This window comes from Tyto alba, unplaced genomic scaffold, assembly GCF_018691265.1.
Source record: "Tyto alba isolate M040663 unplaced genomic scaffold, T.alba_DEE_v4.0 Super-Scaffold_26, whole genome shotgun sequence".
Lineage (NCBI taxonomy): Eukaryota > Metazoa > Chordata > Aves > Strigiformes > Tytonidae > Tyto > Tyto alba.
Window position 1 is genome coordinate 2,484,741 of NW_024881300.1, and position 17,671 is coordinate 2,502,411.

General features: G+C 41.2%; 1 protein-coding gene across 1 annotated transcript in view; it reads right to left on the reverse strand.

Moving 5' to 3' along the window:
• Positions 1 to 17,671, reverse strand: part of GLG1 (golgi glycoprotein 1) — an 82,396-nt gene that overhangs the window by 34,193 nt on the left and 30,532 nt on the right. The window contains exons 2-4 of the mRNA XM_032987461.2: positions 9,149 to 9,181; positions 6,295 to 6,381; positions 2,053 to 2,268 (exon numbers count right to left, since the gene is read on the reverse strand). Coding sequence (XP_032843352.2) covers positions 2,053 to 2,268; positions 6,295 to 6,381; positions 9,149 to 9,181 — 336 coding nt within the window. The remainder of the gene's footprint in view (positions 1 to 2,052; positions 2,269 to 6,294; positions 6,382 to 9,148; positions 9,182 to 17,671) is intronic.

Genomic DNA, 17,671 nt, shown 5'->3' on the forward strand with positions numbered 1-17,671 from the left:
AGCTACTATGATGCCAGTTTATCCTAGCTACTATGATAAAGCTATCGTACTCCAATCTAGTAGCCACATGATGTGGATGGAGTTAGTGGTCTAGCAGTGCTTATTTCCATACAAAAAAGAGAGACAGAAATCTCTTCCCACATCTTCCTCCTCAGGTGCCCAGGTCCTATTTATTAAATTCACAGTTACATTCAGTCACACAAAAGTGTAATGACTGTTTCTCTACAGGCAGCTCTCAGAAGCTACAGCATGGAAATAATACCTGGACCAGCATCTGATAGGAGTAAATTAGATGAGATTTCTCCAAAGCAGAAAAAGAGATAAACAGAACACCAACAAAAGAAATGCTTGCATAGCCATTTATAGCTGTTTCCATAGCAGTATAAAATACTTCAATTGCTCTAAGTGCCAAGGATGACAGCGTAACAAAAGACATAATATGACAGGCTGTGACGCTTTCACAAACCAAGGCAAAATACTCTGGGTTGGGTACCAAGGAGGTGAGGAATATGCACAAACTGCACTAACCCCCGTAAAAGTTTGGTTAGTGATGTGCTTTGCTATCGCCCAGAAACTTGGTGACCCGAAGTTTGCATTCCTTTCCCTCTCCCAGGTGCCATGTGACCTTAGCCCCCGGGCCACCCTCACCCTTCACCCATCTTAACACTGCGACCAACAAGCCTGCCAGCACTGGTTCCACTTCTACTACAGGAGATTTGGCTTAGGCTCATGAAATCCATGCTACTGTACCCTTCAGTGTTACCGTAAATATTTTAATTTATTTTAATTTGGTCAGGCCACAGGTAATATGTGGACCTGACACCCAGGTCTCCCATATTACATTTCTGATTCTGTACTGATTGCTAAAAGCAATTTCTCATTTCATGAGGGCCTTCAGGCCAGGATTAGAAGAGAGCCTTCACTTTATGGAAAAAGCGAGTTACTCAGCTGTTGCTAGTCCGAACCTGCGGTGCCTGGAAGTTCCTCCCACTTCTATGGATGCTTTTGTTCTTAAAAGCAAGTACTTATTTTTGTGCTTTCTGTTGTTCAGCTGAGTGTTCTGAAATACATTAGCACTTCAATTTAACACACGATGTATGTGGAGCTGCTTACAGCAGCTAACATCTCAAACAACTAGGAATACTCTTTTTTGTAACCAAAAAAGTGTGTGTTTTTTGTGAAATCTTTTCACCCCCTCATTAATAGCTGATTTAAAAGACTAATTCTTAAAAGTGTAAGAGCTATAATTTAAAAAGCACTGTAAAAATTTGATAGGCTAATCTTAACTTTATCCCTAAACATAAAAACTTACTGCAAAAGAAGCCACTCATTCCTGCAGCACTACGTAATTGCTGCCTGCATTAGCTGTGCTGAAGTAGGCAGGGAAAGACAGTGCCTTGAAAATAACCCCCTACCTAGTCACCACAAACTCTTCTTTTCATCAACCTCCGCTCAAGTCTCATGTGGCAAAAGAACATTGATTTAGTAAAACCAGTACAGTATTAGTAAGTCTGTACTAAAAATATGACACTAGGTAAGACGCACCCTTCAATCGTTTTTGGGTGGGCAGGGGAAATAGGAAGCCAACAGATAAAAAGCTCTTGATCCAGTCTATTAACTACAGCCTGAGAGCGCTGAAAGGGTTGTAGGACAGGCCACATCACCTTGATAACCTTCCTGCGTCAGACCCGACCAGACTGTGAAATAAGCCTAGCAACAGGTCTGCTTAAATCTATTGTTTGGATTCATCGTATGAGTCAAGCTGACGGAGCGTGATCAAAAAGACAACTACCTACCAGATCACCTGTAGTGTGGTAAGGAAAGACAAATGAAAGTCATCTCTGAATAGCAGTCCCTCACAGAGGAACAAATACATATTTATCAAAAAGGGACTGTATAGAATCAGGACATCGCCCTTCTCAGATAGATGCGATGCCATGTATTTTCTCAGTTGCAAGTAAAACAGTAATACTATTGCAGAGTCTCCACATCAGTTTCCTTAAGCGAATGACTTTTACAAGCCTATTGACAATCTACATGTTCTCCAGATACCTTTTCTCCAGGTCGAATGCTGCCACATTTCAGGAGATTGATGTCAGCCTTGCAGTCATCCATGAAGCCACAGATCAACCGATAATCACTGAAGATAATGGCTGTCATTTTAGTGATGTACTGATGGCACTGGTATTCAGTGATGTTGCCTCTGTGATCCACCAAACATGACACCAAGAAGCCTTTACCAACTGGTTCATCTGCACACTCCTTGATCTGTTAATAAAAAATTAAAAAAATAGAAGTACAGTGGCTGCAGCTACTGAATTTAACCTTTAAAAAAAAAATCCTCAAAGAAACTTGCATCTGTAGCTTCAAAATCTACGGCAAAGAAACTCTCTAGGCTTCCATTCGGTTTTCAGAAAGTCAGAATACTTGAAAATATTTAATAAATGAGAAATACCTCACATGTGCCAGTATCTGGAGAAAGCGAAAGCAGTGACCTTGAGGACTATAACTCCTCTTGCTCAATAATAATCTTTCATAATAATCACAATGAACCCCTGCAATCAAACGGATTTGTAGGAAAATGCTAGTTTGCCAAACGTTTATTTAGAAAGCCGAGCATATTACACCACCACCAAATCGTACTTGGACCCTCATTAGCCACCTGACCTCATACAATACAACACTTTGGCTACAAGTGAGGCTGATTCAGAAGTCAGCCCAGTATTTATTGAATTGTTTATAACTTGCTGGAAGCTGAGCATTACTATAAAGGAGAATCCTCATCAAATTCATTTTTATCTGGCTTTTATAGGAACTGACTGTTGATACTAAACCATTTTACTCAGTGGTCTAAAAAAAAAATAAAAATCATGGCTAACAAAAGCTGAAAGCTGTGCAGGGATTAGAAAAGCAGTGTACGTGAACAGACAGGTCCCTAATATAAATCACAGCCTGCACTGCTCAGGGAAGCAGACAGCAAGGCCAAAAAGGTCACCTCTGGAAATAAAAGATGGAGGCAGTTTTGACAGTGTCCTTCCAAAGGAAGCAGAAAACATGGTTCCTTATCAGGAACCATCATTCCTCCATATCCCTGAGGAATCCTGCAATAGCAGCAGTGCAGTGCCTTGCTCCAAGGAATACTGAGATTACACAGACTCTTGTAACCCTGGGAAGCTCGTGTTGAAACACTCGCCCAGTTCTCATGTCCCCTGTTCAGGACTATGCTGAAACTGCAGCCACAATGATGCAGAAAGCATGCTTGACAGCCAGACACTAAAGTGCAGTGGTGACACTTTTTCAAGCAATAGATACATGGGTTGACTTCATTCCATCAAAGAATTGTTCCTGTACAAATACTGAAGGGCTCCTCAATCTAAAGGGAGATCCATGGTAATCAACAATCCAGGTGGTTCAGACTCCAAGCAAGGGCAACATTAAGGGAACAGGCAGGGAAGCATTTCATCTGTTCTCAGATACTAAGTTGGAATCTTTACACTGGAAATTTTTTAAAAATGGAGATCCATCTCTAGAAAGATGTATTCTAATGCAAAGGAGATTTAACTCAGGGTGTCCTGTGACAGACTGATGCAGATCAGACAAGATGAATGAAACGGATCTCTCTGCCTCACTTTAGGAGGCCATTACTTTCTATATAACAAATAAAACATGCAACTTTTTAAACATCATTATTTGAAGGCAGATGTGGACTGGTAGAACATTTTGTATTTAATCTACATAGCTATTAGGAAAACACAGTTACTAGGGTCAGTGTAATTGTTATAGAAAAGGCATAAAATACATTTTGAAGTGAAAACACGTATGATTCATTGCAGGATGAAAGGGAGAGAGTTGAGCAAGCCTTCTCCAAGAAAGCTGCATCTTCGGTTTGGCCCCACTTCAGCTCAAGTACCGCAAGCCAAACCAGCACACAACAGCAACATGCTGTTTTTGGAAGAGCCTGGCTTTGGAAACAGCCCCAGAGCTCCATGGCCTGAGCCAGTGAACTGAATAAAAGACCAAGCAATCTTGTTATTGCCTGGCCACTTCTGAAACAACCACCATTATCTGATAGCCAACTCTAACTCTAGTTTAAAATTACTGCCAGAACTTATAAAATCGCAACAGTTCAGAAAAAGAAAAAAAGTCATTTACATCTATATTTAGCTGATAAAATTAAAAGGTGAACTTTTCAGAACATACCCAGTTGGGACAGTCACCAATTACCAAATTATTTTTACTAGAAACTACTCTTCTAGTTGTACTTTGTTCTTAATACAAAGCAATACTTAAAAATCAAAGCTCAGTTACCAGCAAGAAAACATCTGTTAGCGTGAATTGATTACAAATATTTCTAGTGTTTATAGGCTAATACTGTATGCTAGCAGTATATTCCCACTACATATTAGTTTTAAAGAGTGTTTTAGAAATACTTTAAAAAAAAAAAAGCAGTGGAATAGTTTATGCACCTGCCTCAGTATTAAGCATCAGAAGATCAAACATAGACTATTGAAATTAAAAAAAGGTTGCATAAGTAACAAAGACCACTCACCAAATGGCAAAATACCAGCAGTTCATGTTATCATTCACCACAATTGGAAGAGGAACACTGGTGGTTAACATACAGCTAAAATGCTATGCTCTTCCCACTGCTTCTACCCATCATATCCCAGATTTAGAGGGCATTATTTACAACAATGCCAGACTGTCACTGTACAAAAGTGGTAATTAAACAGACTGTTAAAAGAGCATTTTCAAGAATGCCTTGGCCATAAAAATTCTGCAGCAGCTATATGACGTCAAACAGAAAAAAATAATCTTCCCTATGATTGCAAAAAGTGAGATTTGACAGATTTCGCAGCATTTGCTTTTGGGAGTTACTGAACTCCAGCACGACATAACCACTGTTTAATACTCTAGCCTTCTTGTATTAACTATTTTCTTGATCTCTCCTTATATTAAATAATGGTTTCCCACTAATGCTATTGTTACTGCAACTCAGCTGGTACTGAGAAGGGGAAGCGGAACCCTATGAGTATCCCTCAACTACACTACTATTTCCCAAACTTTCAAAGCCAGGCTGCTGTCAACATCTTCCATTTCTCAGATCTCTGTGTGTTTCTCTCAGATAAAAACTTTGTATAGAATGGTGAACCACACAGGTGGTTCCAAAGCATGAGGACTTGGGGAACCACCCGTCTTAAACTTGCTCTGAGCAGTGACATATTCCTCTTGTGCAATAGGTAAGTCTGCACTACTGAAAGCTAGACCTATGGAAAAATCAACTGCCAACACAAACCAGGGCTGGAGAGATGATCTGCTATACATGCAGCTGATTGTTTTTCAAGAAAACCTACTTTAAAAGCCACAAAGGGGCCATCGTCTGCAGCAAACGCGTTTTTTAAAAAGCAAGAGTATGGGTAGGTGAAGTTAATTCTGGTGGATATACAAATTATGTTTTTCAGAGCACAGTTTAATGACTGAATTAAGTCAGCTAAAGCCTGTACTATTGTGAAGAGTCTTGGTGCCACTACTTCCCCTGAAGTCTAGCTGAAAAATATCCCAACCAAAAGGGGAAAAATCCCTTCAGGCTCAGTCAGCTCCTGTGTGGCTGAGCGCACAGTCTCCAGAGCTCTACCACGAGCACAAGCCAAGAAATGATTAAACAAGTAATCTTTGAAGCTAGACTGTGGTGTGTTGATGCTTGAGAGAGAGGACTAACTCCTAGTGCAACCTAAAAAGAGGAAGTTCCTAGCAGAGTATACTTGGAATAGTTAAACTTTGAGCCTTGGAGAACGGGGGAAAAAAAAAAAAAAAAAAAAAAAAAAAAAAAAAAAACAACAACAAGAAACAAAACCAAAAAAACAAAACCAAACACCAAACTATTGATTGATCATTTGACACGTATGTGCTTATTCTTTCTTGCTAGCAAGACTCAATCCAAAACCAGCTTTAGGCTAAATTCAGTGGAACCCCTGCTACGCCAACACTATCACAGTGGTCAAACACTTGATGAAGAAGGGACAAATCCAAACCACAACAGATTTCTGACAAAAGGTCAGGTACGAGCTGATGAGTAGTTAGTTTATCATTTCTTTCCCCCATCCTTTTGCCTGGCACCACTAAGGTAACTGGCTTTTTCCACAAGGAGATAAAATTAATTACACCTAGTAATTTGGCATAGAAGACTAGAGCTTCCCCAAACCCAAAATGTTATTCACACATTAATTTACTATCACAGAGAAATTAAAAAAACTTTAGTGCCACAATAGCAGCCATGCCTTTCTTCTGGCTTACCTCTGCAATAGTGGACTTGCAGACTTCTCTGGCCACGGATTCAAACTTTGGATCTGTAGTCAGGTTCAGCTTGTAGTTCCACAAGAGCTGTAGAGAGCGTATTTGTAGAAAGAGGGTTTAAGAGCTTCCCACAGAGTATAACAAATATTTTGCTTCAGAAAAGAATGAAACATCATTTGTTCCCAGTTTGTATCATTACCCTTCTACAGTGCAACAATCAATGTAATGTCTCCTTGTCAACAACTTTGCCCATTTCTGCAATAATTTTCTCATATTGAACAAACTCAGGCTGTTAGAAATCTCTCCATAAGGTCATGAGCTGTCTCATTAAAAGGCAATATATCTATCTTCATAACTGAAAGGATAAAACACTGAAAGCTGTAACTTGCTACCTGCTACATATTTAGCAACATTGTTAGCCCACCATACCTGTCTGCACCATGGCTTATCTGCCCATGCACACGATCTAACAAAAATTAAGTCCTCAACATGAACAGATCTCATACTGAAAAGCTAATAAAAACCTAACAAAAAAGGGAGGAAACAATGCAGCTGGTTCCTTCTGTGAGGGGCTGCAACCAGATGACTTTATGGATGCAGATATTTTTCAAATCTATAGGAGGTTCTCCTTCTTGCTAAGCACAATGATCCATCAGAGGTTAAGACTGCAAAATGCCTCGGTAAGGACCATTCTAGGAGCCAGAGATTAGCTCACACAGGAGCCTCGACGCATTGGGTCATTGTGCAAGAATCAATCTTGGGCAAGTCACACTCTGCAGATACATACGCATCCCAGATGTCCTCCTGAAGCACCATAAAGTAAAAATACAGGGTAAGATAACAAAATCTCAGCAAATTAATAGCTAAGATATTGCCTGAGATAATTTCTATTAGCTCATCTGTTTTGGTTTTTTGTTTTTTTGTTTTCCTAGAAATTTAAATTGCATTTAAACATTTTTCAAAGAAGATTAAATAGCTTTTAAAATTAATTTCAGATATTCTGCCTTTGTGACAAACACAAATTAATATCAAAAAGATAAACAGTTTGGTCCAACTTTTATTTTGAAGTTTCAATTTATTTTGAAGTTTACACAAACACTAGGAAAAAAGGCAAAAAAACATATCCGTACACAAGGAAAGCAGTTTTACATCATCTCCAAGAAGGTGGCAGCATGCACAGGGAACTAAAAATAGAATTGGCACAGCTGCACTGTCTTCCACACCTCATATCACAGAGTTGTGAAAAGTTAAACAAAAGGAGATGATGGAATTCAGGTTATTTCAAAGGGAGTAAGAAGTTGTAAATATACAGATTTAATAGATAAAAGTGAATAGAGGTAAACTGTCCTTGCAAAGAGTGCTGTAGAACTCTCCCAGCCAGGATCAGAAGGACAAGAATCAAGTCCAACATTGTAAGAATACACCTCTACATTTGTAATCTCAAACTTTGGAGAGTCTTGAAATTTTATGCTCTCCAAAGGAACCTGCCTACAGACAGAAGGAAGGTTAAACGTGCATCTTAAAAATCCCAATTTTAGCTCCAGGCTGTATCTTCCAAGGAGATGATCAGCAGTTATACTACAAAGACTGCAGAGAGAGGCAAAGAAAACATGTGGACATGAGACACCTCTCCATGGTCTAGCTTTTGATCATTCCCCTTCAACTTCTGCCTGGGAAGATGAGACTTTGCCCTGTTCCTATTCCTGAATGGCTTCTGTAATCCACAGCAGCCTGGCATCTGCCTTGTGGCAGAGACACTGTCATTTAATCCAGCAGAGGAAAGGTGCAACTTTGATTTCTAGAGTTGTCAATTTCTTCATTCAGGCTATTTCTGTTGGCACATTTAAATGTCAGGTAGGTAAGTTAATTACTGAAGTTTTCTCTTTTTCAAAAAAAAAAAAAGAAAAGACTTGAAACAGAACCACAATGTGTCCTTCATCTGATCCAACCCTGTGCAACAGAATTACAGCTGCCATGACGTCAGGCAGTGCAGTGCTAAAGGTTAATTTATAAACACAGTTGGAAATTACTAGTTGTACAGCATGGCTGGGTTTCGTTTCTGGAATATATCTTCCAATAATAAACCAAAATATAGCTTCTCAAGCATCTGAAACCAAGACTGTCATTGAGGCATGCACTTGACTGACTGTCCAGGGCTAGACAAACAATTAAGGATCTTGATACAATGTATTCTAACAGAATGCAAATGAGAGAGGCCAGAGGAAACCTAATACCAACCTTAGGTCTGATGAGTTTTTAAAAAGATTTTTAAGAGTCTTGGGATTTGAAGAGTCAGCTTGACAGCCTGAAAACTGGCTAACAGTTTGCTCACAGTTAAACACAGTGCTGAGAGGAAATCTGTTCTAAAACCAGCCAAGTGGTTCAAACTGCCTCTAAATATCACACCCCCACAGCATTTTCCAAGTGAGTCTAAGAATTTAGCAGCTGTGAAAGCAATACAGAAGGCTTCAACAGCTGAAATTAAGAGTTTAAATTCAGTTCTGCTCACATCTTTCCCAAAAGGAGCACATCATATTGCTCCCAGTAACTCACGGGAACCACCCCCCAACTATAAAATAGGAAAGACGTCTGCTATCCTCCTCTGATAAGGAAGTACAATTTATAAAGCTTTTAAATATGTTCCCGTCTGAAGACTCCAGTAAGACCACAGTGGCTATACAGGGTTAAAGAAGTCACCTTGTGCTCTTCCTCCACAGGCCAGTACAGGAACCCAAATGTGTCCTGATTAATGCCTTTTGCAAACTACCAAACTATGCAAAACACCGAAGGTTGATAATGGATATAAGATGCAAATTCCATAGCTAGAGACTGAATAAAACAAAGCAATACTTACGTGATTGCAGTCTGAAGAGATTTCATTATCTGGCTGAAAAGAGAAAAAAAGAACATCAGTTCACTACTGATGTGATGCATTTAATATACAAAAAAGTATCAACTTACAGAAACTAACATACTGTCAAGTCATTTTCATTGTAAGAAACAATTTCACATAACCAACAGGAAATTTTAAAACCTGCATAATAAGAATGATCATGATATCTAAGCACCAAAAATATCGAAAGAACAGGTAGTTTAGACACAATGCTATCCTAACTCTACAGAACATAACTGGCACAAGAGTAGCAGCATTTAAGTAGATGCTGCAAAAACATAATGAATGTGCTTATGTTTAGCCCAATTGCCCAAACTAAGGCAGCAAAAAAAGCATCTGTGGGAAAACAAAGATGTGGTAATAAAGTTTTAAAGAAAAATAAGTTTTATGCATACAACTGAAGGAGAAAGGTCGGACTCGTTTCCCTACCCTTGACTGAAGTGTTCGTATTTTCCATTTGAGAAGCAACATCTTTTCTTTCAGCTGTACAGAAAGGGGCTGGTCCAAAGCAGCCCTGAGATTTACACTTTCAACCACAAGAAACTGGTAACATCCAGTATTCATACATCACTTCAAAATATTCACTATATTCTTTATTTTATAGTAGTGAAGGTACTGTGATGTCCTCAAGACAATCCAACTACCAAGTCCTAACGCACAGCCTCCACCAGACCAGTTGATGTGTTGGAGAGAACACCCCCTCTGCACAGAGAGCAGCTCTGGAAAGACCTCCGGCTGCAAACCGCCTTGTCCTCCTTCCAGCCCGAGTAGCTCTCACAATGGAGAAGCCCTTGAAAAAGTTCATCACCCAAATCTGCATCTTGCCTCCACAGCAGAACAGCACAAATACAGGACAAAAATCACCTGCCCATCACACCCACAGAAAAATCAACCCTGACTCACCAAGGCTCTGCTTCCACTGATACTTAAGATGCCAGACACGCTCTAAGAGCCACAGATGCTCAAAACCACTCAAAGCTTAAACACATCATTGGCACTAACACATTAGACCTCACATATCTGACATAAGAGAATGAGCATTTCATCCGTTTTGGAAACAAGCAGCCTACATCCCAAAGAGTTTCTCAGTGTAAGTGTTTGCCGCTGCACAATGTGTTACGCCAACACTTGCACCATTGCTGCTTCAGAGAGCACAAACACAAGCGTATGGGGAAAAGAGGATGGGAAATGTTTCCAAGTCCTTAATTACAGCCACTATTAACTACAGAACTTTTCTCTTGTATAGCAGGAAGTGGCAGAAATTACCTCTTGACTTAAAACATAAAAAAACAAAATGGTACCTAAAAGATCACAGCAAGTAGCTGCAGTTTGGTCAGGCTGCCACCATCTAAAGCCGTATCTCCCAAAGTAATCATAAATTTGAAAATTACTATATCAACTTTTTTTATAAGGCTAGAGATGCCTGCTCATTATCTTCAGACCCCAGAACTGATTCTCACAACTGAAAACTAAGATGACATCCAAATGACACTATTTCAAATCAGCCTGTAAGACCAACACTATCACGATTTACAAGATGGTTTTCCCTTAATTTTCTGCACCCATCCTAATCATTCAGCAACAAATGGAGGTTTTAGACTACACTAAGTTCAAAAGATGAGAGTCAGAATGCCCTCCGCTGAAGTTGCTGTCTCAGTCTTTTAGTCAAGGATAGTTTCTTTATAAAAATATATAGGCTAGCACTGCAATTCTCCTCCAGAGGACAGGACTTACTAACACATCTGCATGCAGAAGAATGTATAAGGGCCAGAAAACACTCTCCCCAAACCCTTTTCAGTTGCTTCAGTTTTGCATCCTCCAACCTAGTAACCTTTGCTTCAGATCCACCAAAGATTAAAGCTCAGTTTTTCTGGAAAGATGAGCCCAAGAAGATAAGAGACTGGTTCTCACTGACTCGGGAAGTTTAAACAAGCTTTTCTTGAAACGCACAACATTAAAATACCGCACATTGAAGTACCAGCCTTCCCTGCGCTCTGCAGCGAGCCTCAGTTCTGAGAAATCAAGCCTTATTCTTCTGAGAAGAGTAATGAAGTTAAATGGGACCTTAACTAAGCTTTAGTACTGCATACATTCACAGTTCAGTACTTAAATATGCAAAAGCATAAGATCTAGCCAATAATCCTTTAAATGTGGAACAAGATGACCAACTGCTAGCTAAAAGCTGCGATCCTTCTTCCATCTTACCATTGCAAGTGCAGGAGAGGTAGGTTCAGTGGCAATGCTGATCTGCTTCTCCCCATTTAAGTGAAACAAAAAGAAAAGAATAATTCTCTTTATCTTGTGTCTGATAAACTGGAGGGCTGAGTTTGAGGAAGGGGAAGAATCATCTCCCCAGCGCAACCCACACCAGTTCTGCCTTTCCAAGGAGGCGTTCTGTGGCACTCTATCCACTACATCCACCCAAGAAACCTTCTGAACAAGAGCAGTTTCAGAACAATATGCTTGTGTAGTAAGTCATGGAAAAAAAGGTAAGCTTCATATCACCACTAAGAGAAGTTGAGGAGCAAGAAAAGCTGCATTGTGTCATTCCCACATGGTGAGCTTGAGGAACAGGGATGCTCAGACACCCCCAGGGCAGGGGGAAAGAGGAAAGCAGCCCAGACCAGCACCATGTGCTAGTCAAGGCATTTTAAGAGAGGAAGCTGACTGCATAGAGGGTGTTCCACCGATTACTGAGGGAGAAGGACTCCTCTTACGTCTCCTAATTGAAGGATTAAAAACAGACTTACAGAAAGTACATGTGCCTCTGGGCTCACAGAAGCTTTTGCTGTTTAGCAGCTTCGGTGGGAATGTATTGCCTTCCTTTGCAGTTCTCTAAAAAGCTCTCCAAGCTCTTTCATGCACCAACACTCACATTCCAGAGTATGAATACCATTTCCTACCTCCCAGGAAAAACAGAGTTTAAAACAAGTACCAGCTATATAGAAAACCTGAACAGAAAATGCATTTCCTTCCATTCAACCGCATTTAACAGACACAAACCATACTGTACTAATACTGTGAACTCTACAGAGAAATTCAAAGGTTTGTATGAAGTCATATCACCACCAGATTGTAAGGTCATCAACACCACTGGGTTTAAAAGCGTCTTTTCTCATCCACCAGATCTCAATTCACTGAAACAAGCTGTGACAGACATCCCTTTCTAAATCTCTCTGCTTCAGCAGCAGTATAAAACTAGGTCAAAACTATACAGCAAATGAGCAACCCACCACCACTACTCAGGCTCAAGGAGGCACATGGCATTGGTGTTTTAGCTTTGGAAATGGACTACCACCATCCTGGCTCCCAGCAACACTTATTTAGTCACAGCTATATCATGAGCCAGTGTCATGCATCACCATCTAGTGAAGAGCACACTGCCTGAGGTAAAATTACTGACTCCACAGCTGGAGAGGCAGGGATGCTTTCATCTGTGTATGCAAAACAGACTTGATTTGGTCTTACTTCATCACATCCTAAAAAATAATTTACAGCACTGGATTTTGAAAAGCAAGGTAAGAATCCGAATCAACTATTGTGGATGAAACTTAAGGTCTTGGGAGAAGTCGCTGCAGGAATTATTTTAATCACCAGCAGCTGCTTGACCTTCCTTTCCTTTCCTCCTTTGTAAATGTCATGCAAACAGAAGAGGTTGAAGTCAAGCACCCAAGTTCCTTTATTCCCAGAATTTAATCCTCCTTTAGAGCAGGAAGAAGGGATTACAGCAGACATGTCCACTATTCTTTTCAGGCAGGAATAACAGTGCACTTGCTGAAAAGTAAGGATCAAGCACATCTCAAATACCAACTACAGATAATCTTCAGGCATTGAAGACAACAGACTTTGGACACACTCAAGCAAAAACCACCAAGAACCAGCATAGAGCAAGCCAACAAAATAAAAAGGCAATTTGCTTGGGGATGGGAGGAACCCAGTAGATGTTCTCTCCCTAAATTCAGGAACAGATTGCAAAAAGATCAAACAGGTCAACTAGGCAAGGATGTTAATTAAGGCAGCTACCTTCCCATGAATGAGAGGGTAGGCAGAAGTCCAGCCAGACTTTAGATGTTCCCCAGTTTACTGCACTGTCACATGTATGATACACTACAGAGCACGGTACATATGGATACGCAGTACAAGCAGCTCGTGGTTCCTAGCCCCAGCATTGAAGTTTTCCACTCTGACCTAAACAAACACACTTATCACTAATATCTGCAGAGAAATAGTAGAGCAGGCCTGCTGACCCTCGAGCTTCTAAGGAGGAGGCTATCGAGCTGATAAAGGGAAAATTGACTTCTTAGCTGTGTCCTTCCCACAGATAACAGCAATCCTTTCCCATCAAACATACCCAGCTGGGACAGCAAACTCACAATAATAAAGTGATCCAATCTGCAGGTATCAAGCTAGCTAGACTTATGACACCAGAAAACAGCACAGGCTAGATTCAAGATAGCAATCAAGGACAGATCTGGGGGAGCCACCCTCCTGCAAGCCTGATCCCTTCCGCAGTCAGCCACTAGAAATGATTCTGCAGAATAATCTGTGGAACAAGAGCAGATACGGTAGTCCTAGGCAAGAATCAACACAGCTTTTGTAAAAGAAGAAAAACCACATATCACACAACCGCCAATGTTTCAAACCTCCTGAAACATCCTGGAGTTCTGTGCCAGCAAGCATATGGCTACAGTAAACCGTTTTCACACATCCTGCAATCCTGAAAGAGTCATGTGTGATAAGAAAGTTAAAACCAGTGATAATTTAAGTTCAAAACAGATGAAAAGACTTTGTAATTTAATTACACATTTAGTGAGCAATGAAAGTTAAACTTGTTAAACTGAGCTTGAAATAGTCTCTAACGCCAGTGAACTGTTAGTACTAAAAACAAATCCAGTGTTGTCATGTCAGCAAAAAACCTCTATACTTATCATTCAAGCTTTGAAAAAAGCCAGTTTGAAGCATGGTGCTGTGCATATATCATGCATCAAAGTTATCAAGCTCCTAGTTTCCATATACTTTGCTTATTTCACATAAATATTTTTTTTCCCCACTTACAAACAAAGTCTGAAGCACTGCAAATCATTTGCCCAAATAATTATTTCCACACTGGTTAGGCACTCCTACTTCAATACAACTTAAACACAACCACCTTCAAAACATACACAGAACTTTGCAAGTTATCAGGACCAGCAGCAATTTCTTTAGCCATCCCACACACACAGAGCACAAGTAGTAAATCACCCCAAATACCAAATTCTGCAGCTGTTTTTCACTGTTCTAACTGAATTCTAGATTCAACAAACTTTTCCTCCTATGCTGACATTTTATATTCTCCATGGGTATGACACCATTAAGACAAGTATGTTCATCCTGAAAAGATATCACGAAGTAAGATCAAAAAACCCTGGCACGTGTTGCGTGTCCTCCTGTCCAGCAGCCAGGGAAAATGGAACGAAGGCTGAAGTAAGTGGGCCTTGTTCACTCATACTTTGAGGATCCAGTGTTCGGTAACTGCTTCAAACACCAAGAAAATTCAGCAAGCCTTACCCTTCCCCACGTAGCTTCGATAGGAAGTCAACAGAATTTTAGTAATTGTCATGTTTTGCTGGTTTCATATTTGCTTGACACTAAGCAAAGTCTTCAGCAGACCGCATGCCCTTCCTCCACAGAGATCCCTTCCTGTGCAAATACCACAAGCAGTAAAATGACAGAAAACACTTAAGTTTTTGTTCTGATGCATCGAAAGTGACTGCAGATCATGGTGCAAATTAAAGGAAACACACCGATTCCATTCTCCTGAGAGGCCAAACACCTTTGCTGATTAGCTCCTACCCTTTCTCCCAGCTGGCAGTTCCTCTGCAAAGCTGCAAGGCGGGTGCTGGGAGGCTGCACATCTGCTCCGTGCTGGAAGTGCCACACTGTGTCTGAAACAGCCCGCTTGCACAAGCTGTTCTTGTCCCTGCTGCTCCTGTCTCACTGCATGGGGGACCCTCAAGCCCTTAAGCCCTCTCAGCAGGGACATTTCTCATTTCAACGCTGATCCATGCATCAGAGCATGTTCTAAGGCTTGGCACGATCAAAGCAAATTTGCCCCAGATGTTTGTTTGTTCTTCCCTTAGTCCCCTCTTCCTCTTTTCAGAGGCTTTGCAGCCAGTTCCAATGCCTTGTGGAGCAAGACAGACCCTGAAATTATGTGTTTGCCACAGTAGCTTGGCAGCAGTAGCACTAGATATAATGTTTCCCATAACACTCCTCCACAACAGAGCTCTGCTACCAAGCATAGCACTGACACCCTGCTGCAGATCCAGCCAGGAGGTTTCAGGATTTGCTCCTGGAAAGCTCACTCACAACAATGCTAGCAGAAAAGAGACCGAAAGGCATGCAAGGATGTTGGTGGTGTCATGAGAGAGGATGAAAGGAGAAGGAGAACTGTTAGAAAGAGCCAGGTGAAACTACAGCAGACCGCTTAACCAACCTGGTGCCCCACAGATCGAGGTGGCAGGGAATCTGCTGTCTTCCTTGTCCCTGTCACTGGCTCCAGCTCATGGCTGAGTCCAAAACTCTGCAAATCAACCGAAAAGCTGTTCGTCATTTTAGAGTCTTGTGCCAGGCTAGTACAAATGGGCTTACAGAGGAGTCCCACCAGCATCGGTCAGATCCCTGGGAAAGCACAGTGATCTCCACCTGCAGCATCATCCTGCCCATATTTAAGCTACGCTGAGACAATCTAACTCTCAGAGTACCTTCCTGGATGACACTCTGCCTTAACCTGACCAGAAACATCCCAGAATAACTGAAGAGTATTCCAGTAGTGGCACAAAATCGACAGCATGGGTTTCGGCAGTACCGCACAGCATCTGCTGCGTGATGGAGGGGAGAAAGGAGTGGAAAAAAAGGAATGGAGACCCCATCCAATAATTCCAGTGCAACAGCTAATGAAAAAGCTTTTATCAAATGTGTTCATCATCTCTTAGGTCAAACTTCATCACTTATTCTCAGAGATTTCACATTTTTTGACTGCACATACTCTATAGTACCGCAAGTTGAACTTTACAGAAAACTTCCAAAAGCCATGAAGAGTTCACAATCAAGATTCAGTTTTACACAAAATAAAAGGTTGTTGTACATGGCATGGTGGAGCCCCTGTTCCCAAAAAGGAACACATTGTCCTAACCATGCTCTGCTCCTCAATGAATAACATTTCGGATGAACATGGCCTGGAACTAGAGAAATCTTTTCTAAATCAGCTTTGTACAGAAGCTAAGAAAAAAGTTCATACCAAAAGCTCCGCGTCCCAAGGCATGCGAGAAGCCAAGCACTCAAGCACAGGTTTCAGAGCAAACACTGCTTATTCATCTCCCCACTCCCACAACTTAATGAAGTGTTATGCTGCCAAGCAAAGCAATCAAGCTCTGACATTCCCCACTTGCAGGCAGTTTCATTACGCTACCATTGCTCATGTGCTGTAGAGTATCTTTAATCATTACCAGGCTCCCCCACCAACGTCTCTTGCTTCATTCAGCATAAACAGGGAACAATGCTCTAAACACTCAAACAGCCAATATTCATATTTGTCTTTGTTATTCAATGTGTGGGCTCATGACTCCAATTTTCCACACTGAAAGCCATAAAGTGCTCCCAAAGATCCTTTCCCAGGAGCATTTTCCTCCTGCTCTTTCAACGAGGCACATGTGTCCCATCAATCAGGGCACCTATCCTCACCAAGGCACAATAAGCATCTCGTGCCCATCGTTCAGGGGCACGAGCAGCACTGCTTTAATCCTGATGATTTACATTCACACATTCCACCTCCGAACCAAAATAAGACTAGCATCCAAACAGGTGGGAAGCAGACTCAGCTATTTTTAACTCCTGCCAGCTATTCTATTTAGAGGCAATAAAAATCAAATACCTCAAAGAAGCTGCTTCAGCCTTAACCACAAACCACAAGAACAGTTTTTCTTTGAAGTCTTCCCTCCTTCCTTCAGGACAGTGGTGAGAGCCATACTTTTCCCCCTGCCTGCCCCAGTTTTTTAAGGCTACAGACAAAATAAACCTGGAGTAACCTTTAACACAGCTGACTATTTCCGATCAGAGTAATGGACACACAACTACATTTAACAGCAGTACTTCCAAAAAGTGCTGGATGTTACACATGGATAAACAAGCCTGCAAAAGTCCTTGTGCAACACCCAGCACTAGTCCCTTGCTGTTACAAGGAAAGGACTATTTGAGCTTTCTGCATGGTTTATGTGCTCCTGAATTCCCACATGGTATTCAGCATCCCTTTTGTTACCCTGCAATACCAAAGCGGGGGCAGGATGTACCAAAGGACCCCGCAAGCCAGCTTTGCAGTCCTATTACCCTGCAAGAGATTTCCTGAAAGCACGAAGTGTCCTGGACCTCGGCTGTCAGTCCAACTGCCTTCCTGAGAAATGAAGTGCAGTGGGGCAGTCTCCCTCAAAAACAAGAGCAGCCTTAGCA